This window comes from Pempheris klunzingeri, chromosome 15, assembly GCF_042242105.1.
Source record: "Pempheris klunzingeri isolate RE-2024b chromosome 15, fPemKlu1.hap1, whole genome shotgun sequence".
Taxonomy (NCBI): Eukaryota; Metazoa; Chordata; class Actinopteri; order Acropomatiformes; family Pempheridae; genus Pempheris; species Pempheris klunzingeri.
The window spans coordinates 12,950,084-12,971,465 of record NC_092026.1 but is presented as its reverse complement, the minus strand read 5'-3'; the positions used below and the strand labels follow the sequence as shown (position 1 = coordinate 12,971,465).

Sequence of the window (21,382 nt, the reverse complement as noted above, 5' to 3'; positions counted from 1 at the left end):
AAATTTAGACCATGAGACCATGAGGAGGGCCAGGCCAGGCTGGCTGAGGAGCCTGTGCTGGGCCTGGCCCTCCACTGTGGGCCACACTTAAGGGGGGGGGGGGGGGGTTCTGGTGTGTAATCCACAGTGCAGTAAATGAGAAGAAGCGCTGCAGTAACATTACTTCAGTGGCTGCTACCTGTTGAATGGGATGGCTGGAAGTGTTCACACGATTTGACCTCAAACAAACTCCCACTAGAGCCTCTAATTCCCCGCCTGAGCCACAACCCGACCAAAATACTGGATCTTAGCAAAAGCGTGCTCTCTAATATATGACCCCAGATACATTTATATTCCTCTTATGGCTTCCCAACTCACTTTTTTGCGATGAATATGTTTAATTCTGTTGTGCAAAGTCATGTCCAAGTTGGTCAAAGCCAGGCATCAAAATAAACATTGTTGTAACGCTTTAGACGATTCACACAGGATCGCTAGTCGTTGCTGCCACCTGGTGGTGGAGAATATAAACTACGGCATTTGTCATTTGGATATAATATGAAGACATTGGCACAATGAGAGCTGTTCTCATGTATTTAGGAGTCACCACTCATCATTATTGAACTAACTCGTGTGGTTCAAAGTAAAAAATACAAATAAATAAACAGATAAACACAACAAACAAACAGGAAGTGACGCAGTCAGCCATGGTGGAACGTTCCAGGCTGTTGGCTCCTCCCCACTCGGCTCTGATTGGTCCGTCTGGGAAAGAGGAAATAAAACATTGATGGTTCCTCCTCATCAGCCTGTGGATGCTCCGGTTGCTCTTTGCACACACATTTGGCAAAAACGCTTATTTTCTCTAAGGTGGGTGATTTAATTTGCTGCGTCGTGTTTTGCCTTTGAGTCTTGTTCACATTACGGATGCTTGAAGGTCATGTTTTATTGTGAACTTATCGCTAAAGCCAGCCTGGTCAGTCAGTTATTCAGGTCAACACTGGGCTAGCTAAGTAATATTAGCTAATAAATTAAATGTTTAGTTAATCCAACCTGGGATATCATAGGTACTTTGGGTAGGGAAACATATGTTACAATCCAAACGTAAGAAATTATTTTGTCACATCAATATATTTTTAATTGCCATCTGTGTTTGTTTCATTTAATGTAGTCAGCTAATGTAGGGCAGGCTAATGCTAAAACCATTTGTTGTGCAAACCTTAAGACAGTTGGACAGTATGCTAAACAGTAAACTAGGCTTAATTTAATCTAATTGCGTTTTGCTTCGCTTTCCAAGTTAGATTTACTCCTTGCAGTCATGTATTCGGTCAGTAATTGATAACAGAGACAATAAAGCAAGAAACTATATAGAAAAAAACAGGCAATTACTCACACGTCACAGTTGAAAACAAGACAGCACAGTCATTCAGACTTCAAGTTGAACAGGAGCTCGTGCCAGAGAGACATCGACTTATGGTCAAGCTTGCAAAAGTGCAGGTTTATTCATAGTAAGATGGATCAGGAAACCTTTTCAAGGTGAACCCCCATACATGAAGTCCAAAATAGCTGGACAAGACTTAACACCAACATAATCATACCCTGAATTAATGAATCTATATTTGAAGAATGGGACCACAGTAATAAAGATGAATTTGATGATGGTGATCAAGATTTTCAAGCTCCATTTGACAGCCTTTGTGTCGTCTGTGTTCCAGGAGGGGGGGACCTACCGACCGCCAACATGTCGAGCAAAAGGGCCAAGGGAAAGAACACCAAGAAGCGTCCTCAGCGTGCCACCTCCAATGTGTTTGCCATGTTTGATCAATCTCAAATTCAGGAGTTCAAGGAGGCCTTTAACATGATCGACCAAAACAGAGACGGATTTATTGACAAAGAAGATCTTCATGACATGCTGGCCTCATTAGGTAAACTTAACAAGAACTTGGTGGTATAATATTAAGTAAATGTAGTTTATTCAAGTAACAAATGCTCCTTTTGAGTCATAATTTAGTAAAGCTCAGCGATGACGGTATTAAAGCTCAGTAGAAAAACAATATTAGCATGAGTGTCTCAAATCCTCCGTACTCTGACCATTTCCCAGGTAAGAACCCCACAGATGAGTACCTGGAGGTGATGATGAACGAAGCGCCAGGCCCAATCAACTTCACCATGTTTCTGACCATGTTTGGAGAGAAGCTGAACGGCACAGATCCCGAGGATGTGATCCGTAACGCTTTTGCCTGCTTTGATGAGGAGGGCACAGGTGAGTTGAAGAGTGTGTGCATGTGTGTGTGTGTGTGTGCGCGTGCCTCATGATGACATTTCTCAATATCTCTGGATCCAATGCTGTCAGGTCATGTTTTTATTAAAATAATTTTTTATCAGACCTGTTGAATCCTCATAGGCAAACAAATTAGAGGGATTTATTAAAACTGTAGCTGTTTTTCATTAATGCTTAATCTGACAATTTGTTTAATTACCCAATTAATTGTTCTGTCTGACAAATGAATGTCTTAATTTTGGGCGGATGGTGTGGGTAATTTGTCCTCAAGTGTTTAAAGGAATATTTGTATTACAGTTGTATTCTGACATTTGATATAGACATTCATTACAAAATGGTGAAATATGCCCATCACAAGATGTCAAAGAAGTAAATTACATTTTTATGCTAATTACTATCATACATCACACAGAAGATTGGCTAGTTCTTACATTTGAAAAACTAGCGACATGAATTCATAAAATTTGATGAGTAGAAGGAGTTAAAAGTGTCCTCTCTCACAGGTATGATCCAGGAGGAGTACCTGCGGGAGCTGCTCACCACGATGGGTGACAGGTTTACAGATGAAGAGGTGGACGAGCTCTTCCGAGAGGCACCCATTGACAAGAAAGGCAATTTCAACTATGTAGCATTCACACGCATACTAAAGCACGGCGCTAAGGACAAAGATGATTAGTGACAGAAGCAGACGAGGTTTAGTCTGTTTATTGTGTGTAACTTTAATGGGTCCCCACTTAGAAAAGCTATATCCTGTTATTTGGCTCATGACAAGCTTCACTGCGATATAGCTCACTGAAGGTCATTTGTTTAAGCTGCTTGTTGGACCCCCCCTCCGCCCCCAATGCTCATTTGCACATCTGTGAAAACACCACTAAAGGGTCTGTATTATCTAGTAAAGCTGTATGAAAAGACCTTCATGGATAAAGCTGGAAATAAACTGAAACACGTGGTCTGTTACTGTAACTGGTTTGGTTTTATTCAATCATTTGTGTTTTGTAGGAAATTAAAGTTAAATTGTGTTCTGACATGAATTACAAATGCTCTGTTTATTTTTCAAAAAGGTTTTATTTTAAAACAAATCATTGTGTAATGTGTCTCAGTCTTGGTGAAGGTGTAAAGCAATACTAATCCTACAGTTTACACTAACTTTAATGATATGATTGCACAGGATCGGACAAAAGGTGCTAGCTTAATGCTGACTCCCAGTGTAGAATAATTAATAAGACACTATATGGCCAAATGTATGTGGACAGCATTGTGCAAATCTCTGGCTATTTTTAGCACCGTGGGTTAGGGTTGCAACAAATACTTTCCCAATTTTGAGTACCTATAAAACGTCAGACAAAACTGAGAGATTCACTTCTCTGATGCTATCCAATTTATTTATGTCTGACCAACAGTCTAAAATCCCCAAATATTCAGTTTACTATCATAATGAAAAACAGGAAGTGCTTACAAGTACACGAGAACAAACTCTTAAATAGTTACCAAAATAGTTGTTGGTGAGTTTTCCTTAAATCAACTGTTTTCAGATTTAGTTTGGGGCTCCTTTAGTTTTTATACCATGCAGTGATATATTAGACATTGTGACCTTCAGGGTGAATTGAAAGACCAATTAAAGCCAGTGCTAATCACCCAAAATCAATGCCCGACATCACTGATGATCCCTGCTGCCACGTTGTAAAATCCAGTGAAAAGCCTTCCCAGAAGAGTGGATGCTGTTCTTCCAGCAATTGAATGTTGGTGTCCACATACTTTTGGCCATGTGTGTACAAACAGCCTTATAGAACAATCCAAGGTTCACAACAAGAAAAACAAAACACGTTTTCTCTATGCTATTGTATGGGTCGTGACACTGGTGATGAACTGGTGAATCTTACAGTTTTCTGACATCATCATGACTGATAATGACAGACATTTGGTCGTGGCTGTTCTACACAGTGCTAGATTGGAGGGGATTTACATAATTAGCCACAACTCAAAGCACCTCTGATCCTTTCACAGAGTGACTGTGGTTACAGTCTCTCTTCATATCTTCATATCTGTCTTAAGCCTGGAGAACATATCCCAGATGTACTCGGCGTCAATAGCCAGCCTCTGTCTGGAGTGGAACAGGATTCTCTGTGATGAGGACTCTTTCACACACATCACACCAATAATAAATAGACACTGAGCTGCTCCACTCTTAAAGTTTTCTGTACACTTTGCAGTTGCTCACAGAGCAATGTATAGCAGACAATATGGGTGCTCTACTCCGCCAGGGCAAGATTTTTCGACTGGATCTTTGATAGGTGGTCCGATATACAAGCCTCAATCTTGTCACACTGGGCCAGGAAATCCTATTGACAAAATAATCACACTTACTATTACTAGTCAGTATTCTTGGTGATTTAAAAAACAACAACATTTTCCTGACACTGAAAAAGGGTTTACCTGAATTGTCTTTACAAGTCCCTTTTTCTTCATTCTGCAGTCACTGAAATTATCTGGAACGGTCTGTTGAAAGAAGTGGTTTGTTATATGTGACCCATGGCATGCACAAGAAATAAACACCTGAGCCATAATAGATTACCATAGCATCGATCTGCTCAAGGATCTTCATGAACTGTTCAGCTGCTATTTTCACTCTATGGTCCAGTTTACCCAACGCCTCCGCCTGGAGGTCTTTGGCCAGGAAGCCCTGTAGGAAAAATGGGTGATAATCCAAGATGTTAACAGAAACTGCAGCACAAATATATTGGAGAAAAGAGGTGACCAAATCAAGAAAAATTTGTTTATTCATTTTGTATATTAAAGACCATATTTGATTGCTTACATTCTTGAGTCCGGTCAACTCGCCGTCTACCTTCTCCAGCTTTTTAGCCGTCTGCTCCACAGATTTCTCAATGTCTTTCAGTTTCTTCAGTTCAGTTTCCTCCTCAGGGCTGTTCTGTTTGTAGATTATTGTCAGTGTTTGATTACATACACTACTCACAAAAAGTGACTTTCAGGTGAAATATATGGAAAATGTAAAAAGTGAATGCTACAGTGATATTATATCATGAAAGTAGGGCATTTAAGTAGAAGCATGCAATGGTAATTTTATTCATCTTAAACAATATATTGAAAGAAAATCTAACAACAGTGGTGGGTATACCACAACAAAAAATTTTCAGTCTCAATAAATTGGGATGTGGCCAAAGGACGTCCACTCCTCTCCTTTCTGTGACTCTTCCAGTCTCTCTGTATCACTGTTACAACCTCCTGATGACACTCTGTGACCCTCTAAGCTCAGTGAACACCTCCGTCTGAGGACTTCCTGTTTGAAGTCTCCAGTGTCGAGGTGCTGCTGATCAATTGTTTTACTTGTCGTCTTGGTCTCATGATGTCAGAATGTGAACAGCAGGATGAGGAGGACTGTTTAAATACCAATTCTAACTGAAGCAGGAAATGTATTGGTCGATTCATGGATCAAACCTGTAGTGAATGTTGCTGTTAAGCTTCTTGTTAGAGAACAGCAACTTGTGCAAAAAGTACTGAAACACTGAACAGTTAGACATGTGCATTCAGAAGTTTAGAGAAGGTCACATTAAGTTCACCTGGAAAGTTTAGAATGCATTTTAGGTTCATCCTGAAATTTCACCTGAAAGCCGAATAACTTTTTGTGAGTAGTGTATATAGTCACACATCAGAGACATCAACCATGTAAGGGCCTTACCCGCTTTCCAATCATCATGAGTTTACAGCCTTCTTTTACTCCATAGCTGGACAGACTCTCCTCTACGTCTTTCAGCGATTTTCCTAGAATGCCCAGATGAATAAGGAAATATTAGAGCTGGATATCTACGTAACATTCAAGCTCACCTGGCTGTGAAAGAAAAGAGAGAACTGCAGTTTACCTTTAAAGATGAGTTTCTGAGAGGTTTGTGGGACTCCAGTGGCTTGAGTGAGAGCATCCGCCAGGTCTTTGACAGTGGGGCCTTTGTCATCATCCTGACCAGTTAATGTAATGTTGTGTTTTGTAGATCCTGGAGAGAGAGAACTAAGTTATAGCTGGAGCTCTGAAAATGTTATGTGTGGAATGTAAGCACTTCCCTGTTAATCTACTTTGTCAACGGTGGGAGTTGATTTTTCTGAAACAATGTAGATCACTAAACATGACCACTCAGATATAACATTACATATATTGTTAATGGTGTATTCACTGTATCTATATCATACTTCCAACTGTTTATTCTGTGTATCACTTATTTCCATTAGCATCACTTGCATTATTTGTTTTAAATCTATGCACTGGCTAATGTTATTGATGCACATGGACATACTGTATTCATTACACACTGTTCAACTGTCAGTACTGGTCATACTGCATATAACTTATTTATCTAGATATTACCACTTTACACATATTCTGGACTCTCCTGCTTTCTCTGCACTTTGCTTGAATACTAAACTGCATTTCGTTGTCTTGCTACTCTAACTAATAGTCTCTAAATAACTATTTTTAACTAAGTATGGTTGCACTGAATTACAATTTAATAAAACTCACTATAAAGATTTCTAAAGTTATAACAGCAAAGCAGTTAGCTCCGGATGATATCTGAATTTCCACGAAAAACAGTTTATAAATTAAATATGAACGCGGTATATTCATTCGAAAGAAATATTTCATTCAGTATTTTGAAGCGTATCAAAGGGCATAAAGTATATGCAAAGGAACTCAATTAAATCTACTAAAGTGAGTTCCTCGTTTGGTAAGAGTTAGCTACAACAGCTAATCATTTCCTAGCTCCTCAAGCGATGGTCGAAGGCTGGTAAACCACATTTTTATATCTACGTATCACCTGGTAATAATCATGTAACATCAATCAAAATCTTATTACCGTATGCAACTGTCACTGTTATCGTTTGCTCTGACATTTTGCTTTTTGGCGTCCTTTAATTACAACATGTGTCGCAAAGCTAACTAAGGCTGAGTGCTAACTACTTCCGGGTTAGACAGGAAACAGTTTCTTACGCGTTTCCGTTTTATTTATTTCTATTTTAATCAACGGAAAAGCTTCCGTAAAACTTATCGTACGTGCTCTATAGCCAGATTATTCACTAGATAATCGTATTAAATGAAAGAGCAATGGGTGTTTTTAGCACCTTTCTCGTATATAACCTACCTCATGTGTCATGTTCAACATGCTATCGGCAAGTATACAAAAGTAGTTTCGAAGGCACATTTTCCTGCAAAATACACAAGAAAAGTTTGATTTTTATCACGTGACAGCTCGGTCAGCTGGCTCTGTGGCGCAATGGATAGCGCATTGGACTTCTAGTCAAGTACTCGAGGAGTGATTCAAAGGTTGTGGGTTCGAGTCCCACCAGAGTCGGACTTTTGAAGCGAGGACTCATATAGCTGACTTGTCCTCCCTGCGAAATGTGAACTCAATAATATTTCCTGTACGTCTCATACAGGCAGACAATACAAGAGCTCACACTGTTCCTCTAATGTAAATAGGTTACAGTGAATTATCTTATAGATGTGTTTTGCAGCTATTTGGTCATAAACAGGGGTTCAAATGGGATTTGTCATGTGTGTGGAGGCTCTGGGTTATAAATTCCTTTGGTGCACCGTAAGAGCCTGCCACCCTGGCTGTGTGCTCCTGTGAAATATGTCAAAAATAAAATACTACTAATGTCAATTGTTGATTATTCGCACCTATTGTAAATCTAACACGCCCAATATCAACATTAATAGTCACAGCTGTGTTAACTGGCTCACTTAACACCAATGTCAGCCTGGTATGTTGTTACCATTCTACAGTTTTTAATCTTCAAAAGGTAACAAACTCACAAGAGTGTTCTGGTGTTAATTTGCAGTTTAATATTCAATGTGATACAGAACAAAAATAAGATTAGTTACCCTGTTCAAATCGAAAAAAGTAGGGGTGTGTCCCATGTGTGCGCACCTTAATAGGACCCAACTGCACAATTTGGGGCCACCGTGCTGAATGAACTGCACTGGATGTACCACAAAATGATGATAGTTGGCCACTTAATTCTTTGTTTTCTTGGCTAGCGTGGTAAATGCCAAGTAGAGTTCAATACACAACAGCTCAGTGGTACCAAAAAATAAAAGAATTAAAACCAACAGATAAGAAAAAGGCATAAAAAGTCACAAAGAAAGAACGCGACTGTCATCAAGGTTAAATTAAAACACGATTTATTTTTCACCTTTCAAATAACCTGCAGATGTCTGAACAGGCTCAGTGGGAATCATCTCCACGTTTGAGAACAGAATGGTAATGACTAAACAATGGACAAAGCTAGAAGGAAAATAAAACAAATACAAATAAATTATTACCAGGTAACACTGATAATGAACGCGAGACAGACGAGCGTTATACAGGAAGGAAGAGACAGAGAGAGAGAGACGGGAATATGTTTTTAAAAAAGGTTCGGTATGTTACAAGGCCACATGCTAGCACGGTCGTGGTAACGATACACAATCCAACACCAAGACAGCTTCAAAATCGTTGTGTTCTCAGGTCAAATGGTTTTGCATGTATAAATGTTACTCTACATAGAAAAGTGTTTTCAGTTGAAGTGCAGTTGTTTCCATCAATTCTTTGTTTATGAGGCTGGAATCTGCGGGAGGCCAAACTCATCCACCAAAACGCCATCCTGGAAACAAAAGAAGAAAACACTTAAATGGCTCCATCCACAAGCAAACAGACCCCCAAACACTCGCCTGTGTTTCAAGTACTGTTCTTTGTTTGTTAATTTGTTTGCCATCAGGTATGATCTCTGTTCCAGTGATCGCTGCGCACCACAGCGACATGGAGCGCTGTGTAATCTGTGTTACCTTGTTTGTCTTGCTGTCACTGGGGATTCCCTCGGGGATCGACGGAGCAGCCGAGGCCTCGTCCAGGTAGGAGCTGTCATCGTCTAGCAGCAGTTCATCGCCCAGTGCGTCCAGCTCTGAAATCATCAAATCACTGTAACACTGTAGACACCTAACTTACCAAAAAAAGGCAAGACAAAACGTTTTGGCCTGGTCCCATGTGCTTTTTTTAGGGAATAGTTTGTGTAATTTCACTGATTATGAATGATAATGTATAGTTAACAAATAAAATAGTTCATATTTAATAACAATTACAGTAGTGCAAAAATGACAGAGTTGTTTGACACCTGTGGTTTCACACCCAAACTAAGCGTCAGAAAAACAATGTGCTTATGTCAGACTTCTCAGATTTTAATTTAACTGACTAATGATGATTTAACATTGGCAAAGAAAGGCTGTCTCTGTTTGTTTGTCTTAACTGGTGAATAAACTTTATCACCAGGCTGATTAAGATCCATGAGTGTTACAAATGCAATATGGGTGGAAATGCTATTAATGTGACTGACTGTTATTCTTAATGCGTTTTCAAAATATTCAAAGTTATACTTATAAATGTAGATCTCGAACTTTACTACTGCTCACTGAGCTCACTGAGCCACCATGGGAACATAAAATCACTATACATGTGATTTTTATGGAAGCCATTTCATAAGAGAGCTTTATATTTGCACTAATTTCTGTTGATTCAAATGGTGATTATACTCATTTTAAGTTGCTCTATAGATGAGGGTGTGTGTCTAGAGAGTGAATGCAAAATAAACACGTGGGAGACAGCCAGGTATGTCAGGTATACCTGCTTCAAGATCATCCTCATCTATCTCTGGAGTGCCGTAGCTGCGGCTCAGGGCCTCTTGCACCTCATTGGCGTCCTCCATCATGTCCTCCAGCTGGTCCTGTAAGTCCTGTAAAGTTCAAATACATGTTTAATGCCCCGCAAGCCTGATACACATGATTAACAGATGTGACGTCATATGTCCTAGGAAGACCTAAAATGTTCCTTTTGACAGTGAAGAATTAAATAACGGATATCTCCAATACATATCAAGTGTATGGCAAGCAATTTTAAATAATATAACGGCTTGCCATAAATTTGCTCATGATGCCACTTTTAAACATATATGTAAGAATGTTTCATGTTTTTTTTATAATAAAGACTTCAGTCTCCTGATTACTTTACTTTTACTGATTGGTGAAGTCAGACCTCTTTTGATTGAAACAGTTTTAGAAATTTGCATTTCAGGAAGAATATACAATTAAGCCCGAAATTATTCATACCCCTGGCAAATTTTGACTTAAAGTTACTTTTATTCAACCAGCAAGTTTTTTCTTGATTGGAAATGACACAGGCGTCTCCCAGAAGATTATAAGACGATGTATAAGAGGCATCATTGTGGAAAAAAATATTTCTCAGCTTTTATTTACATTTGAACAAAAAGTGGCAAGTCCAAAATTATTCATACCCTTTGCAAACTGTCACAGTCAATGGGAAAATCCAAAGTTCTATACCATTCCGAATAGTCCAAGCTGTTCTAAAGCATCCTAATTACCCTGATTCATTGGGAACAGCAGCGGGAACAGTTTTAATCAACAGCAGCTCTCTGCAGTTGGTTTGTGGACAGTCATGGCTAAGACAAAGGAGCTCACTGAGGACCTGCGGCTGCGCATTGTGGCTGCTCACAAGTCAGGAAAGGGCTATAAGGCCATATCTAAATGTTTTCAAGTTCCAGTGGCTACAGTGCAAAGTATTATTAAAAAATACAAGACGTTCCGCACTGTGGAAAATCTCAGAGGACGTGATCCGAAACCAAAAGTGACACCTGTGCTGGCCAGGAGGATAGTGAGAGAGGTGAAAAAGAATCCCAGGATCACCACCAAGGCCATCCTGGTGAATCTGGGCTCTGCTGGTGGCAACGTCTCAAGGCAGACAGTCCAACGGACACTGCACACCGCTGGGTTCCACGGACGCAGACCAAGGAGGACGCCATTTCTCCAGATAAGGCACACAAAAGCCTGCTTGGCCTTTGCAAATGCTCATCTGGACAAAGAAGAAGACTTCTGGTCTTCTGTTTTATGGTCAGATGAAACAAAAATGTAATTGTTTGGCCACAATGATGTGTCCTTCATTTGGCGTAAAAAAGGAGAAGCCTTCAACCCTAAGAACACCATCCCCACTGTCAAACATGGTGGTGGGAACCTAATGCTTTGGGGGTGTTTTTCAGCCAATGGACCAGGGAACCTAATCACAGTAAACGGCACCATGAAAAAAGAGCAATACATCAAGATTCTCAACAACAACATCAAGCAGTCTGCAGAGAAACTTGGCCTTGGGCACCAGTGGACATTTCAGCACGACAATGACCCAAAACACACAGCAAAAGTGGTGAAGAAATGGTTAGCGGACAAAAACATTAACGTTTTGCAGTGGCCCAGCCAGAGTCCTGACTTGAATCCAATTGAGAATCTGTGGAGGGAGCTAAAGATCAGGGTGATGGCAAGGAGACCCTCCAACCTGAAAGAGTTGGAGCTCATCGCTAAAGATGAATGGGCAAAAATACCAGTGAGACATGCAAAAAGCTGGTCAGCAATTACAGGAAGCGTTTGATTGCTGTAATAGCCAATAAAGGCTTTTCTATTGATTATAGAGAAGGGTATGAATCATTTTGGACATGCCACTTTTTGTTCAAATGTAAATAAAAGCTGAGAAATATTTTTTTCCACAATGATGCCTCTTGTGCATCGTCTTACAATCTTCTGGGAGACGCCTGTGCCATTTCCAATCAAGAAAAAACTTGCTGGTTGAATAAAAGTAACTTTAAGTCAAAACTTGCCAGGGGTATGAATAATTTCGGGCTTAACTGTACATACAACACAAGGACAAACACAAGAAAGGCAAAAAATAATATACCTAATGGGGGTGATTCTAACATTGACTTGATAGAGTCCCCACTCACTGCGGTGAACGTTTTGACGTTTACTTAAAGTAATTCTGCTTGTACAACTAGAGAAAGAAATTCCCCTTTGTCAGTTAGTATTCATGTCTGGTGTAGCCCAAACCATCAATGTGTAGTTACTGAGTGACAACAGAAACATGGTAGTGATTTGTAACAAACATACGTCAATCTGATCAAGTTTGACATCCTTGTATGCTCTTTTCATTTCCTTTGCACCAATCTTCATGGCCTCCACCTTGAACAGAAAATAAGTAAAGGCATATTTAGTCAGAGGTAAGTAGGATTCTATCAGCATTGGCAAAACAGTCTGTCTGATGTGTTTCCAGGTACAAATGCTTTCCGGTAAAGGCACAAGCCAACAGGGATCACTCTGGTCTGAATTTAGAGAGCAGCTCTGTGATCAGATTTTAAGATTACTCTCAGCTTACTTTGTTTGTTGAATAGAAGGATATAAGACAGGGTGACGAGAATCTAGTCATGCATGTTCAGTAGTAAAAGCTTGCTGACTATAACTAGTCCCAACTATTTAATCATCTTATCAAATCTTACTGTTGTTTTAGTGTCCTTCAATGTCTGGATTGTGTAGTTTGCTTGCTCCATGTTAAAAGACTGCTGAGCCAGCTGCTCTCTTTGACCTTCATACCTGCGTAAAACAACACACAGTTGATTTTAACACATTTCTAATGTGCACATATTTTTTAATACTCAGTTCTCAGTGGAGCTCTGCCATTATTTGCCAATATTTGCCAATATATTGACTAATATTTGCAACATAATCAAATATTTGTTACAATTTTATTGATCATTAATTGTGACCACGACATGCACAAGTGAAAAATGAATCTGTGAGTGCTCTCTGATCAACAAGCTACTGAATAGTGACACAGTACACGGGCACTACTAAGCCAACAGACACTGATATAACTGTGATTAGCAAGAATTGGTCAATAGCATCAGCCATGTCACCACAGTAGTAAGGCTCCAGCTCTCATTTCTCTGATTCTACGTTAAAACACATCAAAGAGTAAAAATTTAACAATGTAGGACTCACATCCTCTTCTGCTTCAGGACTCTCATCGCCTTCTGTTTCACCATGTTCTGCGTTTTAATCAGGGAATAAATTAAAATAGAAGTTCCTATATTTAATAAACAATCATGTAACCTTCTTATAGGTCCTCATACTGACATGGTGTGTGTTACCTTTGAGGGACCATCTCTCATCTTCTTCAGCTGATCCTTGTACTTCACAAGCTCAGCATCTAGTCTGCCAATCTTCTTCTCTATGGACTCTGACCTGGCGTCCACCTGAGTGAGGAGGAGATCAGTTAATCTGGTGTGATGATTTCCAGCATCCTAGCGGGCCAAACACAGTGCTAAGATCCCATGACTGTGTGTGCTCTGTTTACATTAGAGGAAAACACAAGGGGAGACAGCTGGAGGGGATGAAAGCTTATTAGACAATTGACTATTGCGGTTAACAAACACATCTTTTTTTCGCAGTCAGTGTCTGTTTATTAGTGTGTCTTATAGTGGACAATGCTTTATAACTGTACCGTGTTAGCTAGCTAGCACGGTCGGCTAGTTTCACTGCTCTTTTGTGAGCGTGTTAGCATAGTAACGGTACCGCTAGGTCACATAACACAGACATAAACAACAATACACCCCGGCCTGACTGTACTCACATTGCCGATACAGTCCGACAGATTAGGAGGAGGCGCTTTAGGTTTTCCTCGTCCGAATATTCTGTTCATTTTCTAAATGTTTTGTGGCCACGTAGCGTTCGGCTAGCCTAAGAAAACACAAAAAGCAATCAAATGCAAAAGGTTTTCTTCATTGGCGACACCCGGAAGTGACAGCTCGGACGCAGCGCGCTCTCATTGGCTGGCGTAAACAGCTGTGGCCAATGAGAGTCGTGATGCACGTTTGCCCCCGTGTGGTGAGCGGAAGGACTGCAGCTGTAGTGAAAACCTATTGTCTTTGTTACACCTTCCTTTTTTATTATATCTTGACTTGACGTTCAGATTAATATTGAGCATGAAGTAAAATTCCTGCTTTCACATTCAAGATATTCAATTTATAAAGACCATCAAATCATTAAATTTGAGAAGCTGGAACCAGTGAATGTTTTCCCATTTTGTGCTTTAAAAAGGATAAAAACAATTTTTTTGATTATTGTGATAGTTGCATGTTAATTTTCTTTTGGATTAATTGACTAATTGCTGCAGCTGTAAATGAGATCAGGTGAGAAGTTGAGAGTGTTAAAAACACCTTTTGATTTAATAAAGTGGAGTACAAAGTACAATATTTCTCCCTTTTACGTCGTGAGGTAGAAATATAATGTAGGATAAAATAGAATTACGCAAGAAAAACTACAATTACCAAAAATTATAATTGAAAATGATACAGTAACATTTTTAGTATTTTTTATATGTTATAGCTTCTATAAATCTAGTGTTAATTAATCAGTCACTAATGATTTACAGGAAGCAGGACCACAGGTACCTTTGAGGACACCTTTCCTCAGTATTTGCAGTGTGGAAAATATCAGGCAGAAAAATGTACAGGAAAAAGTGAATGAACAGTTGTGTAATTCTTTGGAGGTTAAACCCAGGGGGATTGGAAATGAGTTCAGTGTCGCTAAGATCCTTGCTATGACAGTAGTTAAATTAAATTAATAAGTGTACATTTTAGGTTGCCATGTTGTGGGTAATCTGTCAGGCTGGCGTTTATCCCCTTCCTGCACAACACTTCCTTTATCTTTATAAGTTTTTAATTCATCGTTAAGATCTTCCAATGGATCATGAGACCAGTTACCTTCTGGGAAAGGTCTGCAGAGCATCTGGACCAAAATCTATTTATTAACATTCACTTCAGTTTAAGAACTGCAGACCTGGTGGCTTATTTGAACAGGAGAAATCTATTAGCGTGCTCTCATTAATATTATTTAGCTTTCTCTATAGTATCACATGCTGATTAAGTAATGAGTGACACTTTATTCTTTGAACAATGAAGCCTATTAGAGCTTTACTGGACACAAGGGCCTGTTACTGAACCTCATCATATGTAATGGCTTGTTGATGCACACTAACTTAGACAGAGATTGGAAAAGCATGCAGTGATCTCAGTCATCATGGCTGACAGGTTCATTACTGCACACAAGGACTGATTAATTTAATTTGCCTTTCAAATCCCCCTGTGCACCATTAGTCCTGTCAGCCGCTGTAAAGAGTGCCGCATCTTCCATCTTGTCAAGTCTCAGACAAACAATAGGAAGAACCTCTGTCCTTTGTAATATAATCCTAAATATGAATGAAATTAAAATAAAAGCATTGTCCACCACTGCAACATCATGGATTCAATTCTCCTTTGGTTGTGTGTTCAAAGTTGGCAGTAGTTGCAGTTGGGAAGCCTGTGAGGGATTATGACTTTGTCTCTGCACTTGTTATTTCTACTCAACAACTCCTTCATACCCATTTATATGAAGTAATGCTTTATAAGTACATGGTTTTATTACAATAATAATTTATCTGACTGTTTTGTGATCTGCCCCATTTGGTCAAACCAGCAATAACAGATTTTTTTTGAGTGCAGCAGAAATTTATTTGTGACACAACACTGATAAACTTTTTAAGCTGATGTGCCTAACTTGTTACCAGGTGCTTATCTACACACCTAATAGTTACTGAGCAACATTATTTGTGTTTTTCTTATGAGAGGGATTTTTTCCTGTTGGTTTGTAGGGGCGTCTTTGCAGTGGCACATGTGCATATTGGAGGATATTGCAGTGTCAAGATTTGAATTACAGAGACAATGGGATTGTCAGATATCTAGAAACTAATGTCAAATCACAGCTTTTTAAAACAAATTTTATGCACAACCTCTCAGCAAAAGTGACACCAGCAACTTACAACAACCTGCGCCCCTGCCTTTAAATGCTCAATGAAACTGTTAGATCCAAAACCAGAGAGGCATAGCAGCAACCTATCATAAAACTCCTCACACAGTGGCAGCCAGTGGCAATTCCTCTGCAAGGCCAAAAAAAAAAAAAAAAAAAACGCTTCATAATTAGTACAAGAACCCTTGAACCTCTGCTTTACAGTCAATGTGTTCTCCATGGAAACACTAACTTTGTGTTTGAGTTGAACAGAAATAATACAAGACTGAAAAAACCCAAAAAAAAACAGAATCACTGGGGATGTCATGTCGCGACTGTTTTGCGATACTATTTCATATTTTTCTTCATTGAACGCACCCAGATGTCATTAAGGACAGAAAGGAAACCCTTCTCATCGAGTTTGTCTGTATTTAAATGAGGCATGCTCACATTTTACAGCTTTATTGTGACTTAGTTGCACATGTTTGAAGCATGTTTCGACATTCAAAGCTTAAAGATACAGCAAAATATTCAACATATGATACGATGAATTTACAAGGCAGCAGCACGTACACATACTGGATGCTCAGACCTGGGCTGAATTCGTCCAGACATTTGTTTATGAATGCAATTGTGTCTATTGAATGAAATAGAGATAATGCTACAATTACTTGAAGCAGTAAGTTTATACCAGGATATACTTTCATACTCTCAAAGGAATAAAATCATCACAGAAACTGATGAGGCTGATTGCTGATCTGTTAGAGCAAGCAAAATAGCTATGGTCAGAGGCCAAAGATAAGGCACACAAAACAAGGCACAAAACACTTTTTCTGCTAGAACTACTGTATTATTATCAGATTTAGACAGATAAATACATTAATAGTTAATTTCTTATTAATTCTGGTTGATCTGGTGACTCCTATTAAAGATACAGTGATAAGACAGAAAATCACTCACATGAATTCAAACTCAAAAATGCATAGTTATCAAGCTGAAAAGATAAAATGTTGAGCCGAGGTTTACAGTATAAACATTAAATTGCCCTACCCACCAAAAGCTCTGTCATGTAAATATAATATGCCACTCAGCTGCTGCATTGGAGCCCTCCGCCCAGTTTTCAACATGTATTTCAAACGAGGCAACAGCATGGTTGACAACACAATGTACAATGTTCAACGTCTCCTTTATGAGGCGCAGCATCACAGCAGAGAATTAAAGGTGTGGAGTGGGCATGTTGGGGCAATAATAGCTTCTTCAAGCACAATTTTCAGCTTTAAAGAACAGTAGGAGTGGATGTTTTGACACTCCAGAGTCAACCATCTTGTCAAGGAGAAAGTACTTTGATTCAGTATCGCCGGGTGGTGAATTACATCCCTGAGAGGTTATTAAATATTCTACATGGGTTTTTTTATGCCAAAGTGAGATAGACTATTCACAAATATACAATACAGCAAAGCACCAAACCACAATTCACGTAAAACACAATCAGTTTAAAACAATGCTCTTAATGTAGTTTGTTCCCACAATAATCAGAGACAATTACTTACCAGGACTGGTTGATCTTTTTATGCATGTGAAAACTACATTTATCACATATATGTGAATGTCTATGAGCCAACTTTCAGGTCAGATAAACAAGATGTAATTAAGCTACATAATGAAATACTTTTGGTTTGTCTTGTCTGCACATCGTCATTATAGGAAGTATGTGCTTTTTAGTTAGATTTCAGCTTTTCAACACATCAAGCCTTAATTCCCATCGTGAAATACTGTACAGTGATTTAGTACCCAGCTGGTCTGTGGTCCCAGAGGCACCTTCGCACTTAGACAATTACTGTTTCATAAGGTTTTAATCTAAACTTCATATCAAAGCATGAGTCTGGTGTTACTCTCTATTTTTCTAAATGTCAACAAAACCCATCAAAAAAGACCAAAAACAGCAGTGTGTTGTACCTCATGACTCCTCTACCCTATCTGTGACACTTTTGGTCTCACTAACTTTTTAAAAACAGGTCAGAATTTCACTTTTATTTGAAGTTGTCTTTAAACAACTGGGCACTTTTTGACAAGAGTGTATTATGTATTTGTTGGGGACTATTTTCAGCTGGGGATTGATACACATTTGGTGGTCTAGTGAGTATTAACATCTGTAGACGAGATGTGGGATGAACTCAAAATAAACTATAAAATAGTGTTTGGACAGCACTGAAGGAATAACCTGTATCATGGTTTGGCTGCACAGGCTAGTAGGAATCAGTTCTTCGATGGTTTTGGTCTTTTTATGGGATTTGTTGACAATCAGAAAAATGTAGAATATCCCTTGATTATCCTTTAAGTGAAGATGCTTTTAGATTGTCTGACCAACATGCTAGATAGATAGATACATAAACAACTATCCTCTGTGTAGCCTCTCCCTCAGATGGCAGTGGTGATTTGAGTCAATCCCAGATCATTGGAGTCCTCCCAGCCCTGGCAGGGTGTAGAGGACATGTCCAGGGCTAGTCATACAGGCCTGGCCTGCCTCGCATCTCCCCTGGCTTCTGTGGGACATGAGTGGTCCCGCAGGGTGCTCTTCACCCGGCTCACCCCCTGACAGTCTCTGTGCCCTCGAGCACCGGGGCAGCAAAAGTCCCTGAAGCACCTCTTGAAGTTCTCATCCAGGAAGGCGTAGAGAATGGGGTTAAGGCTGCTGTTGGTGTAGCCCAGCGCCACGCAGAAGAAGTAGGCGGCCATGACGGCAGTGGTCTCAGGCACGTTGCCTGACAGCGCCTTGACTAAGATGAAGATGTGAATGGGCGTCCAGCACACCACGAAGACGGCAACCACCACCAGCACCAGACGAGTGATCCGACGGAGGTTGCGGTCCTTCTCGCGCGAGCCTGACAGCAGACGTACGCTCTTCAGCCGCAGGACCATCAGCGTGTAGCAGACGGTGATGATGATGACGGGTGCAACAAAGCCAAAGATGAAGACACAGATCTTCATCAAGGTGTCCCAGTAGCTGTAGGGTTCGGGGAACTGCAAGGCACATTCTGTTGTCCCTATTAGAGACAGAACAACAAAGAACAGGTTTGAAAAGTGAAACACAAAAACACATTTTATACATTCAGTTCAGGGGAAATCCAACAAGTCTACAACCATGTTAGTGGCTCTGTGAGGCTGTACTTAGACATGCTGTACTTAGATTAGCGGCATGCTAATGTCGGCATGCTAACATGTGTAGTAGGTATAATGTTTATAATGCTCATGCTCAGACGGAAACTGATGTGTGATTCAAATTTCATGGCAATCCATCCAATCAACTGAAGTAAACCTCATGGTGGCACGTGAGGAAAGTCAGGGTCACAAACGTTGTCACTGAGGTGAAGGCCTGATTCATCAGCTAGTCTAATGTAATATCTCTGAGCAAAGTGCACTGTGCTTTATCTAATGGAGCTTCATTGTGAATCTGAACATTTATTGGACTGTCACTGAAAGAAAAAAAAAAATCTTTCTCAACATAGGAGGACTCATTATGTCCGTCATAACTTCATCTTGTCAAGTAGCTGTTAGATAGGCTCTCCTAACTACATCCTCTTCATGGAATATCAAGAATGCTTCCTGCAGCCAATTGAGATAATTCAAGGCGAGGATGCAGAAATGCAGCGGGGCTTTGACTTTGAAATTATTTCTAAGGGTGCATTTGCACTTAATAAGGTCTTTTGTCTCTATAGCTGAACCAGAAATGGAATAAACCAGAGAAATATGAGTAGAAAGACAAAGCCCACGCTCAAGGTACCATTATTTGTCTTCGTGCTGCCAAGTATCATGGCAGGGATCCCAGCAGCAGAGGACAGCACCCAGATGATCACATTGATGATCTTGGCCTTTACGGGTGTGCGGAAGTCCAGGGCCTTGATGGGGTGGCACACGGCCACGTAGCGGTCCACGCTCATCATGGTCAAGGTGAAGATGCTGGTGAACATGTTGTAGTAATCAATAGAGATGAAGACTTTGCACGCCACCTCGCCAAACGGCCAGGAGCTGAGCAGGTAGTCGGTGCTCTGGAAGGGCATGGTGGTGGTGACCAGAGCGTCCGCCACGGCCAGGTTGAAGATGTAGATGTTGGTGGCTGTTTTCATTTTGGTGTATCTGTTGTGGAGGGAAGGAGGAAACATGAAGGGGGAAATGATTGTCTTTTGTCTTGCTTTTTTTTTTTTGTTATTTAAGCCCCTTAAAAGAGGAAGAAGGTTAATTAAATCAAAATTAAAAGTTATTAAGCAGCTCAGCTACTTTTACCGAATAAACAGATTAAGGTTAGCATCCAAAATACTTTACACACACAAGGGGAAGGAAAGGAAAAAACAACCCACTTTTTCCTCACTTTCATCATCTCTTTCCTAATTCAGTGCTTTAAAATGTAATCTATCGAAGCGGATCTCACAACCACTGCTTCAAATGAAAAGGCATTCATGTGGCTTGAAACAGACCCTCAAATGAAATGCAACAGATGAGCTTTGAGAGGACATATTGTCATGACAATCACTGCAACCATTGTTACAGTCTATAACGGATTGTCGTCAGTGATGAGGAAAAAATAGCTCAGGATTCAGCAGTCAGTTTACCGATGAAGAAACCCTTTAAATACACGCACATGCACGAAAAACAATCAACGAAACCTCAAATAACACACACCTAAACACATTTAATTACACTTTTAAGCTTCCCCTCTCCGCCTCATCGTGGATTATTTCCATCCATGGCCCTGCAGGAACCTGGATGCAGGTGATCGTAAACTCAAAACATTCATGACAGCAGCTGAACAAACACTTGCGTACAGCAATTTAACTGCCATTAACTTCTATTGTTTAAAAGCTGATGCGCACTGCATTTCCTCTTGCTTTTATGAGGCACGTGCATGCACACACGCACGCTGATTCTCATTCAGTGAGATGCCCGGTGTTTTTTTTTTATTTTTATTTTTTTGACAAAGCTGAAAACTCACCTAATGATGACATACATCACCAAACAATTGCCCGCCAAGCCCACCACAAACACCACGGAGTACACCGCGACTATGATGGGGATGATGGGCGACATGGGCTCGGGTTCAGCGTCCCAGGTTCCGTTGGGTGTGTAGTTGAAGACGTCCGATAAGCCGGGTTGCCAGGTGAAGTTTGGGATGCACTCCTCCGGCTGTCCCGAGGGACAGCGGTCCTCCTTGTAGATGTGCACCACGCTGCTCTCCATGGTGCTGAGCGCTGCCTGCACCGGCCGGACTGCTGCTGCTGCTGCTGCTGCTGGGCGTCAACTGACCGCTCAACTTACACAGATATCCGTGAAGACAGCCGATCGTCCGACGACTGCTAGAAAAAAAAAACACACACGAACAGCAGATTTCTCCACCAGCACTGAGTATAGCTCCAGTGGGGGGAAAAAACAAACAAAAA

General features: G+C 40.2%; 4 protein-coding genes and 1 non-coding gene across 5 annotated transcripts; 2 read left to right on the top strand and 3 right to left on the bottom strand.

The window, feature by feature from the left end:
- Window positions 1-754: 754 nt before the first annotated feature.
- On the top strand, window positions 755-3,217 carry myl12.2 (myosin, light chain 12, genome duplicate 2). The gene is made up of 4 exons (XM_070844504.1): window positions 755-843; window positions 1,689-1,898; window positions 2,075-2,236; window positions 2,758-3,217. Exons 2-4 carry the CDS (start codon window positions 1,715-1,717, stop codon window positions 2,928-2,930), a joined length of 519 nt encoding a protein of 172 aa, XP_070700605.1. The 5' UTR covers window positions 755-843; window positions 1,689-1,714; the 3' UTR covers window positions 2,931-3,217.
- An 82-nt stretch (window positions 3,218-3,299) lies between these two features.
- Window positions 3,300-7,221, bottom strand: bag1 (BCL2 associated athanogene 1). The gene is made up of 7 exons (XM_070844503.1): window positions 7,117-7,221; window positions 6,133-6,261; window positions 5,952-6,034; window positions 5,070-5,183; window positions 4,827-4,934; window positions 4,688-4,750; window positions 3,300-4,593 (listed from the first exon to the last, which is right to left on the bottom strand). The coding sequence occupies exons 1-7, from the start codon at window positions 7,151-7,153 to the stop codon at window positions 4,504-4,506; spliced, it is 624 nt and encodes a 207-aa protein (XP_070700604.1). The 5' UTR covers window positions 7,154-7,221; the 3' UTR covers window positions 3,300-4,503.
- A 298-nt stretch (window positions 7,222-7,519) lies between these two features.
- Window positions 7,520-7,611, top strand: trnar-ucu (transfer RNA arginine (anticodon UCU)). The gene is given in 2 exon segments: window positions 7,520-7,556; window positions 7,576-7,611. It is a non-coding gene; the product is annotated as a tRNA-Arg (tRNA).
- Window positions 7,612-8,427: 816 nt separating this feature from the next.
- On the bottom strand, window positions 8,428-13,920 carry chmp5a (charged multivesicular body protein 5a). Its single transcript, XM_070845128.1, has 8 exons — window positions 13,759-13,920; window positions 13,277-13,381; window positions 13,128-13,174; window positions 12,626-12,719; window positions 12,240-12,311; window positions 9,919-10,027; window positions 9,087-9,202; window positions 8,428-8,905 (listed from the first exon to the last, which is right to left on the bottom strand). Exons 1-8 carry the CDS (start codon window positions 13,825-13,827, stop codon window positions 8,855-8,857), a joined length of 663 nt encoding a protein of 220 aa, XP_070701229.1. The 5' UTR covers window positions 13,828-13,920; the 3' UTR covers window positions 8,428-8,854.
- A 4,535-nt stretch (window positions 13,921-18,455) lies between these two features.
- On the bottom strand, window positions 18,456-21,182 carry oprk1 (opioid receptor, kappa 1). The gene is made up of 3 exons (XM_070844699.1): window positions 20,938-21,182; window positions 19,732-20,084; window positions 18,456-18,994 (listed from the first exon to the last, which is right to left on the bottom strand). Exons 1-3 carry the CDS (start codon window positions 21,180-21,182, stop codon window positions 18,456-18,458), a joined length of 1,137 nt encoding a protein of 378 aa, XP_070700800.1.
- Between the last annotated feature and the right edge of the window lie 200 nt (window positions 21,183-21,382).